We start from the raw sequence: 21,875 nt of genomic DNA, 5'->3' as shown, positions 1-21,875 counted from the left end.
ATACCCTTGTGTTCCCTCGGCACCTTCGGTCATACGGTCACCTTCGATCGCCTCCCTCCGGTTGGTTGTCTCCCTCTGGTTGTCCTCCGAAATGGACAAGTTCTTTAGTAGGTCTTTGGTAGCGTCAATCAGGTTTAGATTTCGCCTTGTTTGTTCCACTGACTCTTCGCGATTTCTTATCCTATGGTGGTATTCTGGTGAACTGTAGAGTTCTCCTTCGACACCCTCCGTAACTTCTTCTAGGTTCCCTTCGGGCAACCCTACAACAGTGTAGATAGTGTAATTCTCTCCGTCTACCTCTGCCTCCGCAACCTCCGTGACACCTCCTGGGTTCCCTACAAGCAACCCCTCGGCCTGTTGTCCATCGGCAAGCTACCTTAGCCTACGCCTTCGTTCTATCTGTTGTCTGAGATTCAACGCTCTTTGTGCCACTTCCCATTTGTCACTTTGTATCTTTTTATTTTTGTCTTTATTTAGTATATTGGGCATAAATCACTTTCGTACACAGCAAGCACATACCATGTACACAACCAAACAAAAAAAACTTTTATTACCACATCCCTCGTACATAATGTATGTCACTGACATACTCATTACAATGGGGGTGTTCTTATTTATTCTCGCTGACCGTCAGAGTTCATGTATTGCGCTCCTCTTCTTGGCGCTCCCTAAATTCTCGTAGAATTTGCTGCTGTCGGTTCTCTCGGTAGATGTCTTCCCTTCGGTTTTGGAGAGCCAAAAATCCTTGTGCCAAAAGGTTAGGCAGTTGGCTCATCAACCGATTCACAGCGGGGCTTACTCCGAGCAAACTCCACACAGCATCTTCTGGGTCATCTTTCGCGGTGGCTTCCCTCCGTACGTGTGTTTCGATTGCTGCCTGTAGGATGCAGGAGAAATCCTTCGTGAGTGTCTTTTCCCCCTCGAACAATTCGTCGGGTTCTCTGTCAGGGTCACTCGTTCCTTCTGGTAATGGTTGTCCCATTATCCGTGTGCCATGTAGTACGTCCTTTTCCCGTTGCTCCTAGGTTTTTACTTAGGCAACGTCGCAAAATGTTTTCCCCGTAGGGTGGCAGGTTAAGACATTGCATAAATGACAGAAGTACACAGGATATATGGAACTCACAAGTGTTCTATTGATTCATGATAAGCCAGTACATACAATGATAGCAATATGTTCGACTACAATAGCATGTCCAAAGACTGGAAACAGATTCAATATAAAGGAGTCTGGTCAGTTACCCGGTACCAACTGCCGACAACCGACGGGTTAACTGCCGACGCTAACACAATTTACCTTAATGCTGAATTACCCGACAACACTTGTTGGACGAATGGGCCAATGCTTTTCAGTTTGATCCATTAGCTAAGACTTAAGAGACTGAGCTTGGCACCTATTGTATCCATGAAGAGGATACTCCTATCTGTAACCTCATCAAGAAACCAAGAGACTCGGAGGGGTTATGGAACATGTTTTTTGATGGTTCAAGAAACAAGAATGGTGTAGGTGTCGGGGTGATGCTTGTTTCTCCTGAGCAGGAGAAATATTTCTTCTCTTTTAGGCTTCAATTTGGTTGCACCAACAATGTCGCTGAGTATGAAGCCTTGATCCATGGTCTCCAACTTGCACAAAGCAAAAAGATCAGATCTCTGCAAGTATTTGGAGATAGTGAGTTGGTTGTTAAACACATCTGAGCCCAAAGTGTAGCAAAGAACAACCTACTCAAACAATACAAACACAGGGTTTGGGATTTGATTGAAGGATTTGAGGGCTTCAATATCCAGAGCATTCCTAGGGGTCAGAACAAGCATGCTGATAGGCTTGCAGTGGTTGGTGCTTAATTCGACATACCAGCGCATGTTGCAAGTGAGAAGGAGCAACACATCAGGATTGTTGTAAGGCCTGTTGTCCCAGACAATCAAGTAAATTGGCAAGTGTTTGAAAGCGATCAGCAGATCGTCAACTTATTGCAAAATGAAGCAGAGTTTTCTGCTAAAAATCAGTCTAAGTTGCAAGACCAGTATGGAGATCAAATCATGCACCTCAACTCCAACAAGTTGCCTAAAGGTCTAGTTACCTTGGAAGGAATTTTCAACTCGGATGATCAATTGAAGAAGAAAATGAACTTGGCTGCAAAGAGTGGTGATTACAAGCCAGTTGTTGTTGATGAGGGTAGGTCCTTGAACTTGGGCCAGGTGTGTTCCTAAACCGAGCAAGAGGCCTTTGTTGAACTTTGCCAACAATATGATGACATAATTGCTTAGACCTATGAAGACTTGAAGGGTTTTGACCCTAGCTTAGCCCAACATACCATAGAGCTAGACCCAAATGCAAAGCCAGTTAGACAAAAGCAAAGACCAATAAACCCCAAAATTGAGCCACTAATTTGGAAGGAGTTGATCAAGCTCATAGAAGCCAATATCATCTTCCCTATCAAGCACTCCTCCTGGGTGCCCAACCTGTCCCTTTAAGGAAGAAGAATGGGGAAATCGGGCTGTGTAGACTTTAGGGATCTCAATAGAGCCTCCCTCAAGGATCATTATCCCCTTCCCTATATGGAGCAAATTCTCCAAAAGGTCAATAGCTCAAAAAGATTTTTATTCTTGGATGGGTAATTCGGCTACAATCAGATCTTGGTCCAAGAATCAGACCAATACAAGACTGCACTTACTACTAAGTGGGGTACCTATGCTTATTGTAAAATGCCCTTTGGGCTAACCAATGCAGGTGCCACATTCCAAAGAGCAATGGACATGGCTTTCAAGGGTGTATTAGCAAGATTTGTGCTTGTATACCTTGATGACATTATTGTTTATTCGAAGCATGCAACTAACAATCTTGGTCATCTTGAGCAGGTGTTCATGAAATGCACGGAGTATGGTGTGTCCTTGAACCTTAGCAAGTGTGTATTTGCTACTAATCAAGGAAAATTGCTAGGACACATCACATCCAAGGAGGGTTTGACCATTGATCCAGAGCGAGTGGAGGCTATTCTTTCTCTTCCACTCCTCAATCACAAGAAAGGATTGCAAAGTTTCCTTGGTAGGATCAACTTTGTGAGGAGGTTCATTCCCAACCTTGCCACCATGGTAAAACCCCTCACTTCCATGTTGAAGAAAAACTTGGCTTTCAGTTGGACCAAGGAGAGAAGGGTCGGTTTCGAAGAGGTCAAACAAGCAATTGCTCAAGCCCCTACCTTTGTCAATCCTAATTACAAAAGGGATTTTATCCTCTATACCTTCAGAGGAGAATCCAACATCTCAGTTGTCCTAACACAGCTGAACAATGGCAATTTGGAGTAACCTATTGCTTTCTTTAGTGAGGGGCTAAAGGACTATGAGTCTATGAGCTTAAGTATAGCTATGTAGAAAAGCAAGTCCTCACTGTTGTAAAGGCATTAAAAAAGTTCAGGCACATGTTGTCCAACAACAGGATCAAGCTCTTAGTTCCACATGCAAGTGTCAAGGATTTCCTTCTAAACAAGGATATCAGTGAGAAGAGGGCTAGGTGGATAACCAAGGTCATGGAATATGACATCAACATCAAGATCGCCAAACTTGTAAGAGGCAGGGGCCTATGTGAACTGCTTGTCTAATCTTTTGACACTACTTCAGAGGTCGCCCTTGTGTTACAAGAGGATCAATCAACTGGCAACAACACTGAATTCAGTTGGGTAAGTGACATGACCACCTTCTTAATGGAAGGTAGATACCCCCGAGGGCTAGAACGGACCAAAAGAAGACACTTCAAGTTGCAGTCCATTCCCTATGTCTTAGTGAATGGCACTCTTTTCCGAAAAGAATCTAATGGAGTTTTGCTAAGATGCATCGAGCAAAACCAAGTCAGCAAATTGTTAGAGAAATTTCATGATGGCTCTTCAGGGGACCAATTCTCTACAAGGACTACGACTATCAAAATAATGAGGGTTGGTTATTATTGGCCATCCTTATTCAGTGACTCACATAGATGGGTGAAGAATTGCAAGAAATGTGCTCTCTTCTCTGGGAAGCAAAGGCTAGTTGTCGTACCTCTTTCACCCCATCCAAGCAGATCCACCGTTCGCACAATGGGGTTTAGACTTCATTGGCATGATAAACCCACCTTCTAGTGCTAGCCATAAGTGGATCTTGGCCGCAACAGATTACTTCACTAGGTGGACAAAGGTAGTTGCATTGAGGGATGCCACTGAGGCCTCAATGTTGGAATTCCTTGAGGGAATTGTGACAAGATTCGGTGTCCCCTCCACCATCATATCAAACAATGCCAGAGCATTTGTTGGAACCCAAATCAGTTCTTGGGTAGTTAAGCATGGTATATACTTGAAGACATCATCCAACTATTACCCTCAGGGTAATGGCTTAGCTGAATCTTCAAACAAAAACGTCATCAGGATAATTAAAAGGACAATTGAAGACAATCAGAGGGCATGGCATACTAAGTTGAGGACATCCTTATGGGCGGACAGGATCACACCCAAGAGGGCGATTGGTAACTCCCCTTTCATTCTAGTATACGGTAAGGAAGCAAAACTCCCAACTTCCCTTGAGTTACCTAGCTAGAGGAGGTTAGGCGTAAGGCTATGCATACACTTGAGACTCATCAAGAGCAGGTCAAGAAGATTTTTGACAAAAAGGCGACTAATAGGGTCTTCAGAGAAGGAGATCTAGTTCTCAAGTGGGATGCAGACAAAGCCAAAGCTGGGCGACACTCCAAGTTTGATGCTATCTGGAGTGGCCCATATGTCATCACTAGTTGCAAGGAGGCCAATGCATTTCATCTCTCCAAGCTTGATGGTGAAGTTCTTCCAATCCCAGTGAATGGGATTCATCTCAAGCCCTGCATCTAAAGAGGGTGTTGATGACTATGTAAATATTAGACTAGAAGTTGTTTTGCTTTCATAAGTGCTTATGCACATGCCACGTTCTCCTCCACGTGATGGCACACACATGTTTTAGGTCTTTTCAATGACTCAATGCCCAATGGATTCTTAAGGCTTTTGGACTTCGTGCTTAGCAGGCAAGCATCCCGCAAAAATCGCCAAAAATATTGTCATTTTATGACACCCTTGGTCCATCAGTGAGAACCAATTAGAGAGATGTTCCATGGACCAACACTGCCCCAGTTGATCAAGGAGAGAAAAATCATGAAGTGTGAAGTGTTGCCTTGTCCGCAAGAAGTTCCTCCCTTGGCCTTTTCTTCTTCCCCGGAACTTCGGAACCCCGAGGTTCCGAAGTTCTTTCTTTAGCCTTTTTAAGTTCTCGGAAACTCCGGACTCCCGAGGTTCTGAAGTTCTTTCTCTTTCCTTTCTCTCGCTTTTCCTTCTCCGAAACTCCGGAACCCCGAGGTTCTGAAGTTCTTTCTCTTTCCTTTCTCTCGCTTTTCCTTCTCCGAAACTCCGGAACCCCGAGGTTCCGAAGTTCCTTCCCTTTGCTGCCTCTCCTTTCTTTTCCCGTAACTCCAGAACCCCGAGGTTCCGAAGTTCCTCTCCTTCTCTCCCTTTCTTTTCTTCTCTCCCGGAACTATGGAACCCCGAGGTTCCGAAGTTCTTTTCTTTTTCCCTTCCCCAGAACTCCGGAACCCCGAGGTTCCAAAGTTCCTTTGCGTAGTTCCCCAGAACTTCGGATCCCCAAGTTTCCGAAGTTCCCTCCCCTTCTTTTCTCCGTAACTTCGGAATCCTGAGGTTCTAAAGTTCCCTCCTAGCCCTTCTTCCTTCTTTTCTTCGGAACCTCGAGGTTCCGAAATTCTCTTCCTCGCTTCCCCTTCTTCTCTCCAGAACTCCAGAACCCCGAGGTTCCGAAGTTCCTTTTCTTCTCTTCCTCTCTCTATCCCGGAACTCCGGAACCCTGAGGTTCCGAAGTTCCTTGCTCCTTCCCTTGTCTTCCTCACTTCGGGAGTCCGAGCTTCCGAAGTCTCCGGACTTCCTTCCGACTAGCGACACTTTTAGATGGTGTAATCGACACTTGAGGCTTTAAATGCTCCGACAGTTTTGGTAACTTGTGCACTTTCTTTTGTGGAGCCACAAGGGTGCATTAAATGTTTTGGGCAGGATTTCCATCAAGGGAGGTACGGGGCCATGCTTGGTGACTTATGTCATGTCTGACTTTGGAAATTTAGTCAATCCACCTTCTCAAGACTGCCCTTTGCGGGTATGGCTAGGTTGTTTGCATGTACAAGTCAAGTGCATGCACTTCCCTGCACTTCCAGATTGACATGCAGGGGTCATGATCACCCTTGTAACCATTTTTTCTATATAAAAGCTCTAAACCCTCATTGTAAGGGGTTCTCTCCCTACTGGCTTGAGCTATCCCATGCTCTCCCACTTCTCTTGTATTTATCTTGCATTTATGCAACTCTAAGTTTTGCCATTGGCCCTATAATTAATTGAAAATCACCATTCTTGCCTTCTTTCAACCTATGCATGATGTGTATGTTTTCTTACCTTCATCATAGGTGTATGTCTTGTGGCTTTTCTCTCTATATATGTTGTGTTAACTTGTTTTCTGAGTGTGACTTGTGGGAATCATTCTCCCCTCTTGAAACTCAGTGAATTCTAACCTCCATACATGCATTGGAGTCACTCATGCAACTGAAGTTTGTGCATCTCCTAGGTGTTTCAATTAATTCTTTGTGTTATCTCAGTGGGGACAGGAACAAACTCTTTTTGGTGCATCACCTTCTTCTATTTCAAGCATTCTTTCTTCCCTTTACCTCTGCAAGTTGTTAGGATAGGCTTAGGAATTAGTTTTAAAGTGTTGAGTTGGTTCAACACCTGCACGTGGATTGAGAAGGAAGTCGGCCTTCTCCAGAGATTCAACCCCGCTGCGCAAGGTCCCACACTTTGGGGTTGTTTCCATGTTTCACAAGGTTGTTGAGTTGATAGATCAGCAAGGGTGAGAGCTTTTGTGATAATAGTGTTGAAAAACCAAACTACAACAGCCTCTAAGTGATATTCCCCTTAATTTTTTTCTATTATTTTCAAATTGCAAACAATACAAACACCCATTAGGGTAAGAAATAAAATCTCAAATATTGCAGAAAGTAACCCTAACTCCTTTTGATCACCGAGAGCCCAATCTGGAAGGGTGAGAGCATATAGTGCATAAGGGATCGTTCGATGCAAACCGAAAATTGCTTACAATATCTGGGCGGCAAGCCAACCCCTTCCACTTTCCAGCGAGATATGGAGAATATTGAAGATCACTTGCCAATAAACCAGCCAAGGAAAATACAAGAAACTGAAGAACAATCACACTACCGCTTATGCAGCGGGAGGACTAGAAATGAAATTAACTATCAACTCCACCACTTATTCAGCAGGAGGACAACATTACAATCAACTCAACCGCTTATGCAACGGGAGGACAAAATTACAATATTCAAAATAGGTGGCTAAGCCAGCCTCTTCCACTTATGCAGTGGGACTACAAGCAATAATCCAAAAGATGGTTGTTAGTACTTAGTACTACTAACTAGCTTTACAATGCACATTATGGATTATCAATTCATGAAATATCACTATCCCAAAGATAGCCGGCATAGCCAGCCTCTTCCACTTATGCAGTGGGACTAGGAAAAAACAAAACTTTGTTGTTAGTGCTACTAACAAGCATTACAAATCATATAGAATGAAGAATCAAGTGCTGATAACAAGTCCAACAGCTGCAATAGTAATAGATACACTCCCCAACCAACTTAGACTACTCACACCAAAAAACTCTACAACACACAACTATGAAATTCTGAAAATCAATAACACACACAGAAAACACACAGACCAGCAAGCTACGCACACCCCAAAATGCTCATAACTTCTCCAACTCAACTCCGAATCGCACAAAAACAGAAGCAAATGAGAGATATAGCATTGACAACTCAAATAGAATCTCAAACCTGCACCGCGAACACCACAAACAAACTGCATGCAACCCGAGGCAGACAAGGAAAGGGGACGACCCTGCTAGGAAGTTCGACTTGCTACATAAAATCCAAATCAGCTTTTCAAGATCCGCAAAATGGTGAACTTTATTGCCCAAAGTATAGGAAGAGATGGAGCAAATACCCAAAACCACACATCAAGCACACAGGGAACCACGAACAAAAACCACCTTCAGCACACACGAACCAGCAACAAAGAAAACACTTAAACACATTGAAAACACAACACACCAAAACTTCTCCAACAAGCACACTGATCAGCTAGGTATTGTATTTCAAGTACGAAACTATGCAAGCTAGGAAGCCACAACTCCAAAGCTCAAACTCAATCACCATTCCAGCAACATAACATTATAATTTCTCCAAGATAACCAAAATGAGATGCCCAAAAGTGTATTTATAGATTTTTTAATCTCAAATTCAAAAGAAAATGGTGCCAAATTCCCCTTAATCTCACTTGCATTTCATTCTAAGTGGCCCCCATGCTTGTCGTCCACACTTAGGCATAAATCGCACCACATTGTCCTAAGTCCACATTTGCATCCAAAAATATTATAACTTACTGAATTTTGCACTTTTTGGCATCCAATATATAGTCAAAATAACTCGCCTTCCTGACTTAGGAAAATATCAGTAATATGCACTCTTTTCCAAAATTGTCCGTAAAATAATTAAATATCAAACTTAAGGATAAAGTAATAATATTTAATTAATAAATTATAAATCAGCTACTGATCACTACCAAATGAGACTGCGAACTAAAGTGCAGGAAATCACTAATCTGAATTGGATTGGAGGTCTACCCAAGACTGCCAAAAATAGTATTGCTTGAACTGACACTTACTAAAAATAGTAAGTCATGAAAACAACTCCAAAAAACATGCTCGTCGCACTCCATGAATGAGCTCGGAAAACCCAAGAAAACCTCAAAATCCAGTCAACTGCCACCAACTTACTAAAAATAATAAGTTCAAAAATCACTTCAGAACAAGATGCATGTTATACCACTACGAAGCCCTCAAAAAACCCAGAAGGAATCCACAATCGGAATCAAAGAATCCCTACCAGACAAGCATCAATTGGCTCACGCAATATTCCACAAAAATAGGACACCCTAATTCCTGATTCCAATCAGCCTACGGGTCTCCAGAATAGGCTAATGGACCACTAGTTTCTCCTTACTGAGAAGGAGACATTACACTCCCTCAAGGTTTACGGATGCAAACCCTTTCCCCATCTCGGGATTATACCCTCAAGGTTTACGGAATCTTATCCTTACCCCATCTCGGGACTACCTAATTGGTTGGAATTAGACCGCCTTTCCGTTTACACAAATTATTCCCAACCTCCATAGGTATTAGCAAAAGTCTAAGAACTGGCTATATATATATGTCTTTTATGTACTATTTTTGTTTCTGAAATTAAGTATGACTGACATACATATTGCAGTCTATATTAATATTAGCACTAAATTCTGCGTAAGAATATTATCAGGCTTCATATATTAAGCATACACATTCAGCACATCCCCACGCATGCCACCAAGAACAAGGATGTTACTGCCTGTAACTTAATAACAGTTCTGATCTTATCTAATCAATGGTGATGTCACTGGATGCTTTTGATTCCTTTATATCTCTCAATGTGAGGGAGATGTCACACCTCTTCATCATATATGCTCTTTGGCAAGAGACACGCCCTTTCACCATTAGCACCCTTTTGAAAGTGTGCAACTCTTCATTATTTCTGCCCTTTGAAAGGGACACAACTTTTCACAATCAGATCTGCACTTCTGATTCCCAGATTATCCCCCCTTTAAATGAGTTCTCTTCTCCCTTTTATACCTCACCTTTGGGGGTCTCACAACTTATCATTTCATGCCTTTTGACCATTCATTAACTTTAATCAAATTTAATTATATTTAATTATATTTTTAATATTTTTATTCTTGTGTATTTTAATTTTATTATTATTATTTATTATTAAATTACATTTCAAAGTGGAGACATTACAAGTTCAAAAAGAATCCTTAAATAAAGGTGAGAAAAGGCTCAATTTTAATTATTTTTCCATGTCTCAAAACAGGGCCCATTTCTAGCATATGATCGAACCTAATTGTAGCTTTTAAATTTCCTTGAGATGAGGCCCAGATCATGATATGTAGACCTTGTTTAAGACGGACCATTTCTAAGAGGGACCTAGCTCTATATTGAAAATTATTTATCTTTTGATAATTAGAAAAATATATATTGATTGAAAGGCAATTACAAACTGGATGTGTCTGGTTAAAAAGAAACCAACAATATATCAACACGGACTAGTTACACCTCACTCAAGATGGTAATTTACAATATTTAGCTATCTAGAAGATATCTCAGGTCATCCAAATGGTTAGGAAAAAAATCTGAAAATCTATTTTTTAGTATTTTCCACTTTTTTGTATTTTGTATTTTTGAGGCCCTCCAAAGTTGAAATTGGTGGTGTCAGCACTGAACACTATTTATACTATGGTCCAACCTGATTTACTTAGTTTTAAATCTAATAATGTTAATTGCTCAGATAAGGACCAGCTCACATCAACTCAGATGCCAAACAGGGAGATGGATGATACCCAAAGAGGAATAGGAAGATAGAAGATGTAGATACTGCACTCAAGGGGTGGTGGAGATTGATGGCATTATATCATGGAGTGTTCAACTTACAATGACATCTGGATCAACTATGTTGAGACACTAAATGTAAACACCTTGAGTAACCTATTTGATGAAGAAAAGATAACAAGAGTTGCAGATTTCCTAATCAAGATACACAGCAAAAGATCCAAGATGCAGAAGGAGAAGATTTAACAGTCACAATATTTCATGTGGGTTTGTTCGGCCTTTGCATGCCTCCTTTGCTAACTATCTGTGGGTCCCATAGGTTGTTTGGCCTCGTGGACATTATTAAAAACATTCATTCGTTCATTAATTCAATCTGCTCAATGCATATACAAACTTTGAATTTCGACAAAATGGGCTAAGAATTATAACCCTAAGTAGTAGGGATACCAAAATTAAATAGCTTCAAAAATATTTTTGGTTTTCTAAAAATCTTGTTGTTCTTTGAAAGTCCATTTCAACTTCTAAGAAAGCGATGGGTAATTGACATGTGGTGATTTTTGAGTTCTCACCAAAAACCATAATTTACTATTTTAAGTAAGTATGTAATATCCCGGATATTAAATATAACCCGTTAAGGTTAGAAAACATAAACTCAAAGCTTGCTGAAAATTGCAACCCTTCCACTTTCTGATCACCAAGTGCCCAATATGGGAAGGTGAGAGCATACGGTGAATAGGGGATCGTTAGATCTCATATCTACTGAAAAGATAAAGTGAATACAATATTGGGTGGCAAGCCAACCCCTTCCGCTTATCTAGTGGGACAGCAAGAAACTTGGCGGTGAACCAGCCAAGAGAAACATACAGCAAACACAAATCACTCAACCGCGGTATTTCAACGGGAGGACTGAATTACAGAAAACTCAACTTGACCACTTATGCAGCGGGAGGACCATTACAACCAATCATTACTCGACTGCTTATGCAGCGAGAGAACTGAATTACAATTTAACTGAAATAGGCAGCAAGCCAGCCTCTTCCACTTTTCAGCAGGATGAGAGTTTACAAGCTAGGATGGCTAGTAGTACTACTACTTAACCTTACAATAACAGAGAGAGTGAGAGTAGAAGAATAACGCTGAACATCCAAGAGAATAAATATGAAACTCTACTAACATCAAAACTACAGGCTGGAAATGCATAACCAACAGCCCATGAACGCACTAAAACATTCATATCTCCCTCAATACTCACCCAAATCACCTCAAATCAATTCTAAATCAACACTATACCAGCAACAATGAAAACAAACCCAAGGGAAGCTATCAAAACACTCTCATTTATTTAGCACGCATCCCAATGCACTCCCTAAACCCAATGCCTAACCAGAGAATTTCAATTTGCATTATAAAATTCCATACTCAATGCAAGGTGCTAAAAACTTACAAGATGGATCGCCAATATCAAGAAAGATGGATGAGTCGGTACCCAGAATGATGGAATCGCTTGGCCAAGAGGTATGAGCAAAATATAGTTTCCGCAGCTCCGCGACCAACAACCAGAGAACACTCCAATCCCACACAAAACACTCCACAATCTGCAAACTGACTCACCAACAGCACTGGAAATACAAGGACACAGCTAGGTACTATCTTCCAAGTACGAAACTGAGACTTAGCTAGGAAGCCACACTTCGAAGCTCAGATTTTTCAATTGCCAATCCGGCAACATAACGATGCAATTTCATAAGATAGCAAAAATGAGAGCCCAAGGCTCTTATTTATAACTTCTAACTCCACCAAATTCAAATGCAAATGCTCACAAATTCATATTTCCCATTTGCATTTCATTTACCCAAGTGGACCCCAAGGATGGCGCCATACTTCAAGTCAAACCTCACGCCAAGCAGCAAGGACCACGATTTGACTAAGCAAATACTTTGTTGAAATAAATAACATCTCCCATTTTAATGTTGGCGTCCCCCTTCCAGACATAAATAATTCGCCTAGCACTTAGGAGATATCATGTTATGCACAATTCCCCAAAGTCATTAATCAGTAGCAACAATAATCAAATTAATTAAATATTAAACCTTAGGATAAGGAAATAATATTTAATTACATCACTTATGACTCCAATACTGATTATTAACAAAACCAGGATGAAGCTGAGCAAGGAAGACCACCGAATTGTTGCAGGATCAGGACCCTGTCCACTGCCAAAAATAGAAACACTCCATACTACCACTTACTAAAAAATAGTAAGTCATGAACTACTGCTCCGAAAAGCATGATCTTCGCACCCAGTGACAGAGCATGGAAAGCTCAGTAGGACAGTATCACCAAAACAGCCAACCCCTGACTTACTAAAAATAATAAGTTCTCGCCTCATCAATGTTTGACCCTAATTCTTCATTCCACATAGCCTACGGGTCTCAAGAATAGGCCATTGGACCACTGGAAGTACATCAACGAGAAGGGGACATTACAAAGTATTTTGTTTATTGTATTGTAAAGCTATATAATAGTTGAATTCAAAGCATGTAAACAGACTAGAAGGCATACATCTCTGCTATAGAATTTTCCCATTTTGTAAACATCTTAGTCGAAATGAGAATCTAATTTGTTCAACTATTCGGTAATTGTCAATCTTGTTTTCTTTGGGTTTTGTTTAATTGCTGCCTATAATACATTAAGTTCCTTAACTAATATAGTCCCCTGAATAAACATCTTAATTCAGATCATTAGCTGACTCGTAGAACATTCTCTGACTTAGACTCAAGCTTCTATAATATATATAACTATAGGAGGCATAGCTGAATATAATTATCTCTATGGGCACGGATCAGTTAGGTTGGACCCAAGGGAGAGGTTGAGGCGCTTCTGCTTAGAGAACAAGCTATCATCAGAGATCTGTTTGCCCCACTTTGTTGATTCTGATTTTCCCACTGTCTCTCTCCTTCCTTAATGGAAATCATGTTTGTTTGAGGATATGAAGGGCAAAAGAGTGGGCCAGCATATCCTTGAATTTATATTGATTAGCATTATTGAATGGAATTATGATTATAATGTTACATAGTGTTTTGATTAAACAGAGGAGATATAGATGGTAGAGTCCCAAATTAGTGATGTTTTGTACTGATAAATACTAGAACTTATTGGCTATGATTAATTACAGAATTTTTTTCAATAGTTTGGATTGAAACCAAGCAATAATTCCTTGTATTCTTCTTTTATGTGCATGTCCCATGACACAATCTATAACATGGTTATCTAGATTAATAGTACAAGATTCAAGAACATGCAGTTTCAACATTATAAACGTAGAATAGGATGTTCTCTAGAATAATGAGAAACATGTTGACAGTCCAGCAACAAAAAACATTTCTAGCAATAAGCATAAAATGGAGGTCTCTTGCATGGAAGGCTTGTTTCTCCAAAACTTCATATATCATACAAAATCATGGATTAGTATCTTGGAAGAACTCTGCTCCCTTTTAATATCTAGTCATGGAAGCATACTTCAATAATTGATCAATGTGGAAACCATTGTGCACAACAAAGACTTTAAAAGTAATATGATAAGTCATTCAAGCAAATAAAAGGCCTTACAAACATGGATTATTTGCCTAGATACAATCAATTCAGAACCCATATGGTCAGCTAAATAACTGGTCATCTAAATGAATACTACTTTTACAAGGACCCGGAACAATCACCAACAACCAAAAGCAAATATCGCACAGAGCTATACTTTAATCAAAAATCAAAACCTTAGCCTGTTACCTTGCGATGAGAAATGGCTACAGTTGCCTTGTACAGTGCTGTGGTTCCAGGATAGACAGCCAAGACTTGTCTCCCATTTGGAAATTCTGGTGTGCTTGAAGGATCTGTGGGTTTTGGAAAAGGAATAATGCAAGATGGTTGTAACTTGTACTTCCTGAAATAATTTGTAACAATAAGTACTAAGAATAATATGCTTGGGAATATATTTATAACAGCACCAAAAAAGAACACAAGCAAGTTACTTAAATTATAAAAGGAATAAATAAAATGTACTTTTCGTTTTAGCAATAGCTATTGGAATCAGGAAATCCATAAAAAGTATTACAAATGAATCCCATTCAACCATTCAAAAGCAATAGAGAAACTAAGTTAAACATAGTGCGCTAGAACAAGATGAAATAAGGTATAATTTAAAAACCTCACATTTATTTTCTATCAGAACTCTTAGAGGCATAAAACAATTCTCTTAGGATTTTGCAATGCTGCAGAGAAACAACAACATAAACACCTGATGTTTGTAATGTCCCTACTAGTTAGAGATCACTGTCCTACAAAATAGATTGTTAGAATACAACAAATATATATATATATATAATACAACAAATATATATATATATATAACTAATCTAACTTGCAATTTAACTTTAAAAGGCTTAATTAACACTAATCACAATTCTTATCTAATAAAAAGGATACGAATGCCATACGGAGATATGTCCTTAGGCGGCTGTGAAGCTCGCCTTCTTGGAACCCATCTTGGTTCCAAGCCATCAAAGAAATCGAAGGTGAATTCGATTCCTGTCTTGGATGTAACTTCTTACACCCAAGCCATTCAGGAAATTGAAGGTTAATTCAATTCCTGTCTTGGATGTAACTTCTTACACCCAAGCCATCCAGGAAATTGAAGGTTAATTCAATTCCTGTCTTGGGTGTAATTTCTTACACCCAAGCCATCCAAGGAAGACCATATGTCAATTCATTGCCTTAGATGATGCATCTCATCATCCAAGTCCATCAGAAGGGACCGGCCAGATCCGTCTCTTCTTGGATGAACTTAGCCAACCAAGCCATATATATGCATATAGATATTCAGTATATACTGCCTACCAAGGATTATCATAATCCCTCCATTAGGCTAAGGGAATTTCTTCCCTATAGCCTCCATCATATAATCACATTAATATTACATTTTATAATTCATTACTGTTTTCCATTCCATAATTTACGTCTTCATTTACATATTCTTTAATCTTTCTAATGATCCTAAATATACATACATATTCTACATAGATACCTATCTTTATTGCTACATTCATATAAGTAATCATTAGAGATATATGTATTCATAAAAATGCATTAATATATATGTGTGTGTGTGGCACACACGTCCACACACATATATACCTTAAAACTTCTTAACCCCCGTTACCTGTACGCAGATTGTAGCCTGCGGTTGGAGTTCGCACAGTAGATGTCTCCTACAGATTGGGAGGCATATCACAAAGAACACAAATGTTACTTCCTGTAACTTGATAACAATTCTAATCTGATCTTATTAAAGGTGATGTCACTAGATGCTTTTGATTCCTTCCCTTTATATCTCTCAATTTGAGGGAGAGGTCACACCTCTTCATCATGTATGCCCTTTGGCAAGAGACATACCCTTTCACCATTAGCACCCTTTGAAAGAGTGCAACTCTTCATTATTTCTACCATTTGAAAGGGACTCAACCTTTCGTAATCAGATCTGCACTTATTATTTAAATCAGATCTGCACTTCTCATTTCCAAATTCTCCCCCCCCCCTCTCAAATGAGGTTTTCTTCTCCCTTTTATATATCATTGTTGAGGGAGTCACAACTTTTCCTTTCATGTCTTTTAACTTTTCATTCACTTAATTAATTTTTAATTAATTATATTTAATTATATCATTTTATATTTTAATTTTATTATTATCATTTATTATTAAATTCTATTTCAACTGGCGATATTATTATCATTTATTATTAAATTTTATTTCAAAGTGGGGATATTATTATCATCTATTATTAAATTCTATTTCAAATATTCATTCGTTGGTAATTATTATATAAATTAAGAATCATTGGCTTATTTAGGATATATATATATAACGATCATGGAGGGGACATGACAGTCCGCCCTTCTCGAAATTGCTTGTCCTTAAGCAATTGACAATTTTCTCAAACTAAGTTATCTCCCAATATGAATCAAAAACACGGAGCATACACATAAAAAACACGAAGCATACACATGAATACACACACTCTCAGGTTTATCTTATTGACTAGAATGATTCAATGATTTATTTTACCCTATAGGATGGCTGGATTATTGCTCTGATACCACTGTAATGTCCCTACTAGTTAGAGATCACTGTCCTGCAAAACAAATTGTTAGAATACAACAAATATATATATATATATATAACTAATCTAACTTGCAATTTAACTTTAAAAGGCTTAATTAACACTAATCACAATTCTTATCTAATAAAAAGGATACGAATGCCATACGGAGATATGTCCTTAGGCGGCTGTGAAGCTCGCCTTCTTGGAACCCATCTTGGTTCCAAGCCATCCAAGAAATCGAAGGTGAATTCGATTCCTGTCTTGGATGTAATTTCTTACACCCAAGCCATCCAGGAAATCGAAAGTTAATTCGATTCCTGTCTTGGATGTAACTTCTTACACCCAAGCCATCCAAGAAATCGAAGGTTAATTCGATTCCTGTCTTGGATGTAACTTCTTACACCCAAGCCATCCAGGAAATCGAAGGTTAATTCGATTCCTGTTTCTTACACCCAAGCCATCCAAGGAAGACCATATGTCAATTCCTTGCCTTGGATGATGCATCTCATCATCCAAGTCCATCAGAGGGGACCGGCCAGATCCGTCTCTTCTTGGATGAACTTAGTCAACCAAGCCATATATATGCATATAGATATTCAGTATATACTACCTACCAAGGATTATCATAATCACTCCATTAGGCTAAGGGAATTTCTTCCCTATAGCCTCCATCATATAATCACATTAATATTACATTTTATAATTCATTATTGTTTTCCATTCCATAATTTACGTCTTCATTTACATATTCTTTAATCTTTCTAATGATCCTAAATATACATACATATTCTACATAGATACCTATCTTTATTGCTACATTCATATAAGTAATCATTAGAGATATATGTATTCATAAAAATGCATTAATATATGTGTGTGTGTGTGGCACATACATCCACACACATATATACCTTAAGACTTCTTAACCCCCGTTACCTGTACGCAAATTGTAGCCTGCGGTTGGAGTTCGCACAGTAGATGTCTCCTGCAGATTGGGAGGCATACCACAAAGAACACAAATGTTACTTCCTGTAACTTGATAACAATTCTGATCTGATCTTATTAATGGTGATGTCACTAGATGCTTTTGATTCCTTCCCTTTATATCTCTCAATTTGAGGGAGAGGTCACACCTCTTCATCATGTATGCCCTTTGGCAAGAGACATACCCTTTCACCATTAGCACCCTTTGAAAGAGTGCAACTCTTCATTATTTCTACCATTTGAAAGGGACCCAACCTTTCGTAATCAGATCTGCACTTATTATTTAAATCAGATCTGCACTTCTCATTTCCAAATTCTTCCCCCCCTCTCAAATGAGGTTTTCTTCTCCCTTTTATATATCGTTGTTGAGGGAGTCTCAACTTTTCCTTTCATGTCTTTTAACTTTTCATTCACTTAATTAATTTTTAATTAATCATATTTAATTATATCATTTTATATTTTAATTTTATTATTATCATTTATTATTAAATTCTATTTCAACTGGGGATATTATATCATTTATTATTAAATTTTATTTCAAAGTGGGGATATTATTATCATTTATTATTAAATTCTATTTCAAATATCCATTCGTTGGTAATTATTATATAAATTAAGAATCATTGGCTTATTTAGGATATATATATATATATATATATATATAACGATCATGGAGGGGACATGACAATGTTTGAGTAACGTCAAACAATGTTTTACATCATGCTTAAACAACTATGTACATGAACAACAAATACCTATATTAGAACTTTGAAGCGTCAACTACAAGTAACCACGAATGAAGACAAAGACCAGAAGGTACTTGGATATCTACTCAGTCCTTGAAGACACAATATTAGAATGTACTACAATTGTGTTGCATTTCATGAATGTGTCACTTCACTCCAAATATGAACCATGATCTTAAACAAAATTGATATAAACTTACATAGGAAAGCTGTCAACAATATTTCATGTTGATGTCTGTATATACTAGCCAATATTGCTGCTTAAGATTCAAATGTAGACTTCTTTGCTGTTTGATCTCATTACAATTGTCCCTTCAAGAACTACTGTATGATAGACCTGAAATGAATTTGACCTTATTCCACACAAGCTGGTTGACATCATGTGAATAAAATAATGTTTCCCCCATTGGACCATATTAAATCTTTAGTCACCCAATTGTGCCAAATTGGTATTGTATCCTACATATCATAGTAACCATTCCACCACCTATATTGCAAGAAAGCAGAGAGACGTTATGTGACCATAAATGAATATAGTTTAACAAATGCAATCCTACCCAGTACCAAGAGCATTGTATTAGTCATTTACTCTCTGTTTAATTCAAGGCACACAACTAGAGTAGGGCAAGAAGTTCAAAAGAAGAATCGTGAGAGGATCTTTAGCAAGAGTGCCCTTTAAGTCTCATCATGCATTTAACAATCATGGACACCTCAAGCACTAGCCATTCCTGCCTTGTGCAAGTGACGAGAGGACTTTCTTGGGTGCCCTAAAAAACTCTCAACCAAAGTTATTGTGAGCATACGTACACAAGGCAGCTTTTTTATGCATCTATAATTATTTGCAATGAGGTATGTGAGGCACGGTTACTTTATGCATTTATGGTTTGTAATGTCCCCTTTTGGGATTGCCCTGAATCTTGCCCTTGTAAACATCAAAGTCTGCTAATTTTCACCCTTATTAATTCTGATATTAAATATTGATCCATTGACTTTCTTGGCTTCTTTGATCTTATGGATGGTTCCTCCAATTCCCCCATCTCAATTGAGTTAGTCTCTTCTTTATATCTTCATCTATGGGAAGTCACACCTCTTCATCAGAAATGAGTCATCACTCTTCATTGCAGCCCTTTGAGAATAATAAATTATTCTTCAAATTGATCTCCCTTGGATGACCTCCTCAAATGAGACTTTCTCCTTCTTATATCCTCCCATGTGAGGGAGAGGTCACACCTCTTCATCATGTATGCCCCTTTGGCAAGAGACGCACCCTTTCCACCACTAGCACCCTTTGAAAGAGTGCAGCTCTTCATTATTTCTGCCTTTTGAAAGGAACACAACCTTTCACATTCAGATCTGCACTTCTTATTTATATCAGATCTGTACTTCTAATTCCCAAAATTATCCCCTCAAATGAGGTTCTCTTCTCCCTTTTATATCTCATGTTTGAGGGAGTCAAAACTTTTCATTTCATGTCTTTGACCATTCATTAACTTAATTAAAATTTGATTATATTTAATTGTTAAATTTTTATTTTTATTTTTATTTTATTATTATCATTTATCATGAAATTGTATTTCAAAGTGGGGACATGTTGACGTGTCTGAAATCACATTGCTGCAAACCTCATACGGCCAACACAAAATAGAATAAACTCGCTGAGTATCCTATCCTCTCTTGAGATAAGGAAATCCCTATTGCTATTTTCTTCGTTTGATCAAAGGGGACAACCTCAAGGTTTCGTTTGTCAGGTCTTGACTGCGGGATTGCTCAGTGGTTTAATGTGTTTTTCGCTGGAAACACAAAAGGACTTACGGTAGGATAGGTAATTGCTGGATGAGTTCCCCAAAACTTTAATGGTCTTACTTATCAAATGGTTTAAGTTGAGTAGATACTGTTTTCAATAGAACTACGGATTCTCTTAAAACTGATCCTTGAACTGAGAGATAGCTGGCTTAATCACCCAGTAGCTGCATGATGATTGTCTTTTATGGGCTTGATGACTATCCTCTCTACTGTCTTTGTTTCTTTTAAAGTCCCTTAGACTTCAAATCTTATTTCAGACCCTGTGCTTGTCCATTTACCAGGTAATACCTTTGCTAATATCTGACCTCATACAGTGACCTATGCTTTGGCTATTTTCTCTTTCGAAGATCTGCAATATGTTCATGTATGCTGCAACAACGTCAGTTCTCTGCTCTTTTATTTACCACAATCATCAACCCTTTTCTGTTACCTCTTGTTTTGCTGGTGCATGACTGTCTCAACTTGATTGGACTGTTACACTCATTTTAGTACCTTATTTTATACTGAAACTCCCTTGTCTCTGCTCATAATAACTTCATTCATGCTTAGGGCTGTTATATATGAGAGTGACCGAGTATTTAAAATGATTTAAGAGCTTAATGCAACAACAACATCTTCAGGGTTTAGATCTCTATGGCATCCTTCCTTTTGGTCTCTGAAGTAACTCTTAAAATTTATCATGCAACAATGAATGAAAGGTATTATGACTGCATTTTGATGATTGCCCTAACCTCTTAACAAAGGCATCCGTTTTGTCTTGATGTTTGAAGAGCCCGTCTTACATAGGAGTTATCAAAATCATGAAATTCCCCTTACTACTGTCAACTGCTCTTAGTTGTTGATATTCCCACCTTATTGTAGACCCTTGATATGTTTTGCCCTTGCTCTAGATCTATATGATGTCATCAACATTGCTTTTGACTGCCCTTTATGGACTATTGCTGTCAATAGCCCTAAGTCTTGACACTTCATGAATGCTTCTTCCTTGGGACTGTATTTTTTGTCCTAATTGCTGCTTTCTTTCATTATGTCTTTATTGTCACACGCTTTACTTGATTGTCATTGTCAAACTCCCATGCCTACTCTTCTCTCACTGCCGTAATGCTTTTAGCCTTTAAATACAGAACAACTCATATTGCTGCTCATACCTATTTTGATTCTTGTCTGTATCATTTTCTGAGATATGACTGCATGCCTTTGTTGATTTCATATGAGTTGGGCTCAACCCTTGTGGGAGCCTTATTTACCCCCACTCATTTATGAAGTTTACGACCAACAAGCTATCCTTTCTTGTTCCTACACATGAAGCAAACAAGTTAGGAATAAGATGCATTTGATTTCCTCTGATCTGATATTTGTTTTTTCTGAGACTTCCGTGATGCTAACTATATGCGCCTGATGCATGTAGGGACTATATACATGCATGCGTTAGTATACATGTTAGGAATGCAATCAGCCATTGCTTAGAACAAAATGTTCTAACTCATTGTATATTTAACTCTTTTGCAAATACCAGAAGGAAGGCAGATGCAGACAAGGACGAAGCAGCAAGACAAAGGCAACATCAAGGCTACTCCAACCGTACCAATCATTCAGGCAATGACTGGTTCCACTCTCAACATGCTCTCTTTTATTTTGTACTCATGTATACATGCCTA

At 38.7% G+C, this 21,875-nt stretch overlaps 1 protein-coding gene across 3 annotated transcripts in view; it reads right to left on the bottom strand.

The window, feature by feature from the left end:
* LOC131042462 (SAGA-associated factor 29 homolog A) overlaps nucleotides 1-21,875 on the bottom strand; it is a 215,044-nt gene that overhangs the window by 105,051 nt on the left and 88,118 nt on the right. For all 3 annotated transcript variants that reach the window (XR_009105261.2, XM_057975746.2, XM_057975745.2), the window contains exon 7: nucleotides 14,317-14,470. Coding sequence is in view for 2 of the 3 variants with exons in the window: in XM_057975746.2 (XP_057831729.1) it covers nucleotides 14,317-14,470 (154 nt within the window). In the remaining variant the exon portion in view is untranslated. The remainder of the gene's footprint in view (nucleotides 1-14,316; nucleotides 14,471-21,875) is intronic.

This window comes from Cryptomeria japonica, chromosome 1 (assembly GCF_030272615.1).
Source record: "Cryptomeria japonica chromosome 1, Sugi_1.0, whole genome shotgun sequence".
Taxonomy (NCBI): Eukaryota; Viridiplantae; Streptophyta; class Pinopsida; order Cupressales; family Cupressaceae; genus Cryptomeria; species Cryptomeria japonica.
This window is presented reverse-complemented; position numbering and strand designations above follow the sequence as displayed.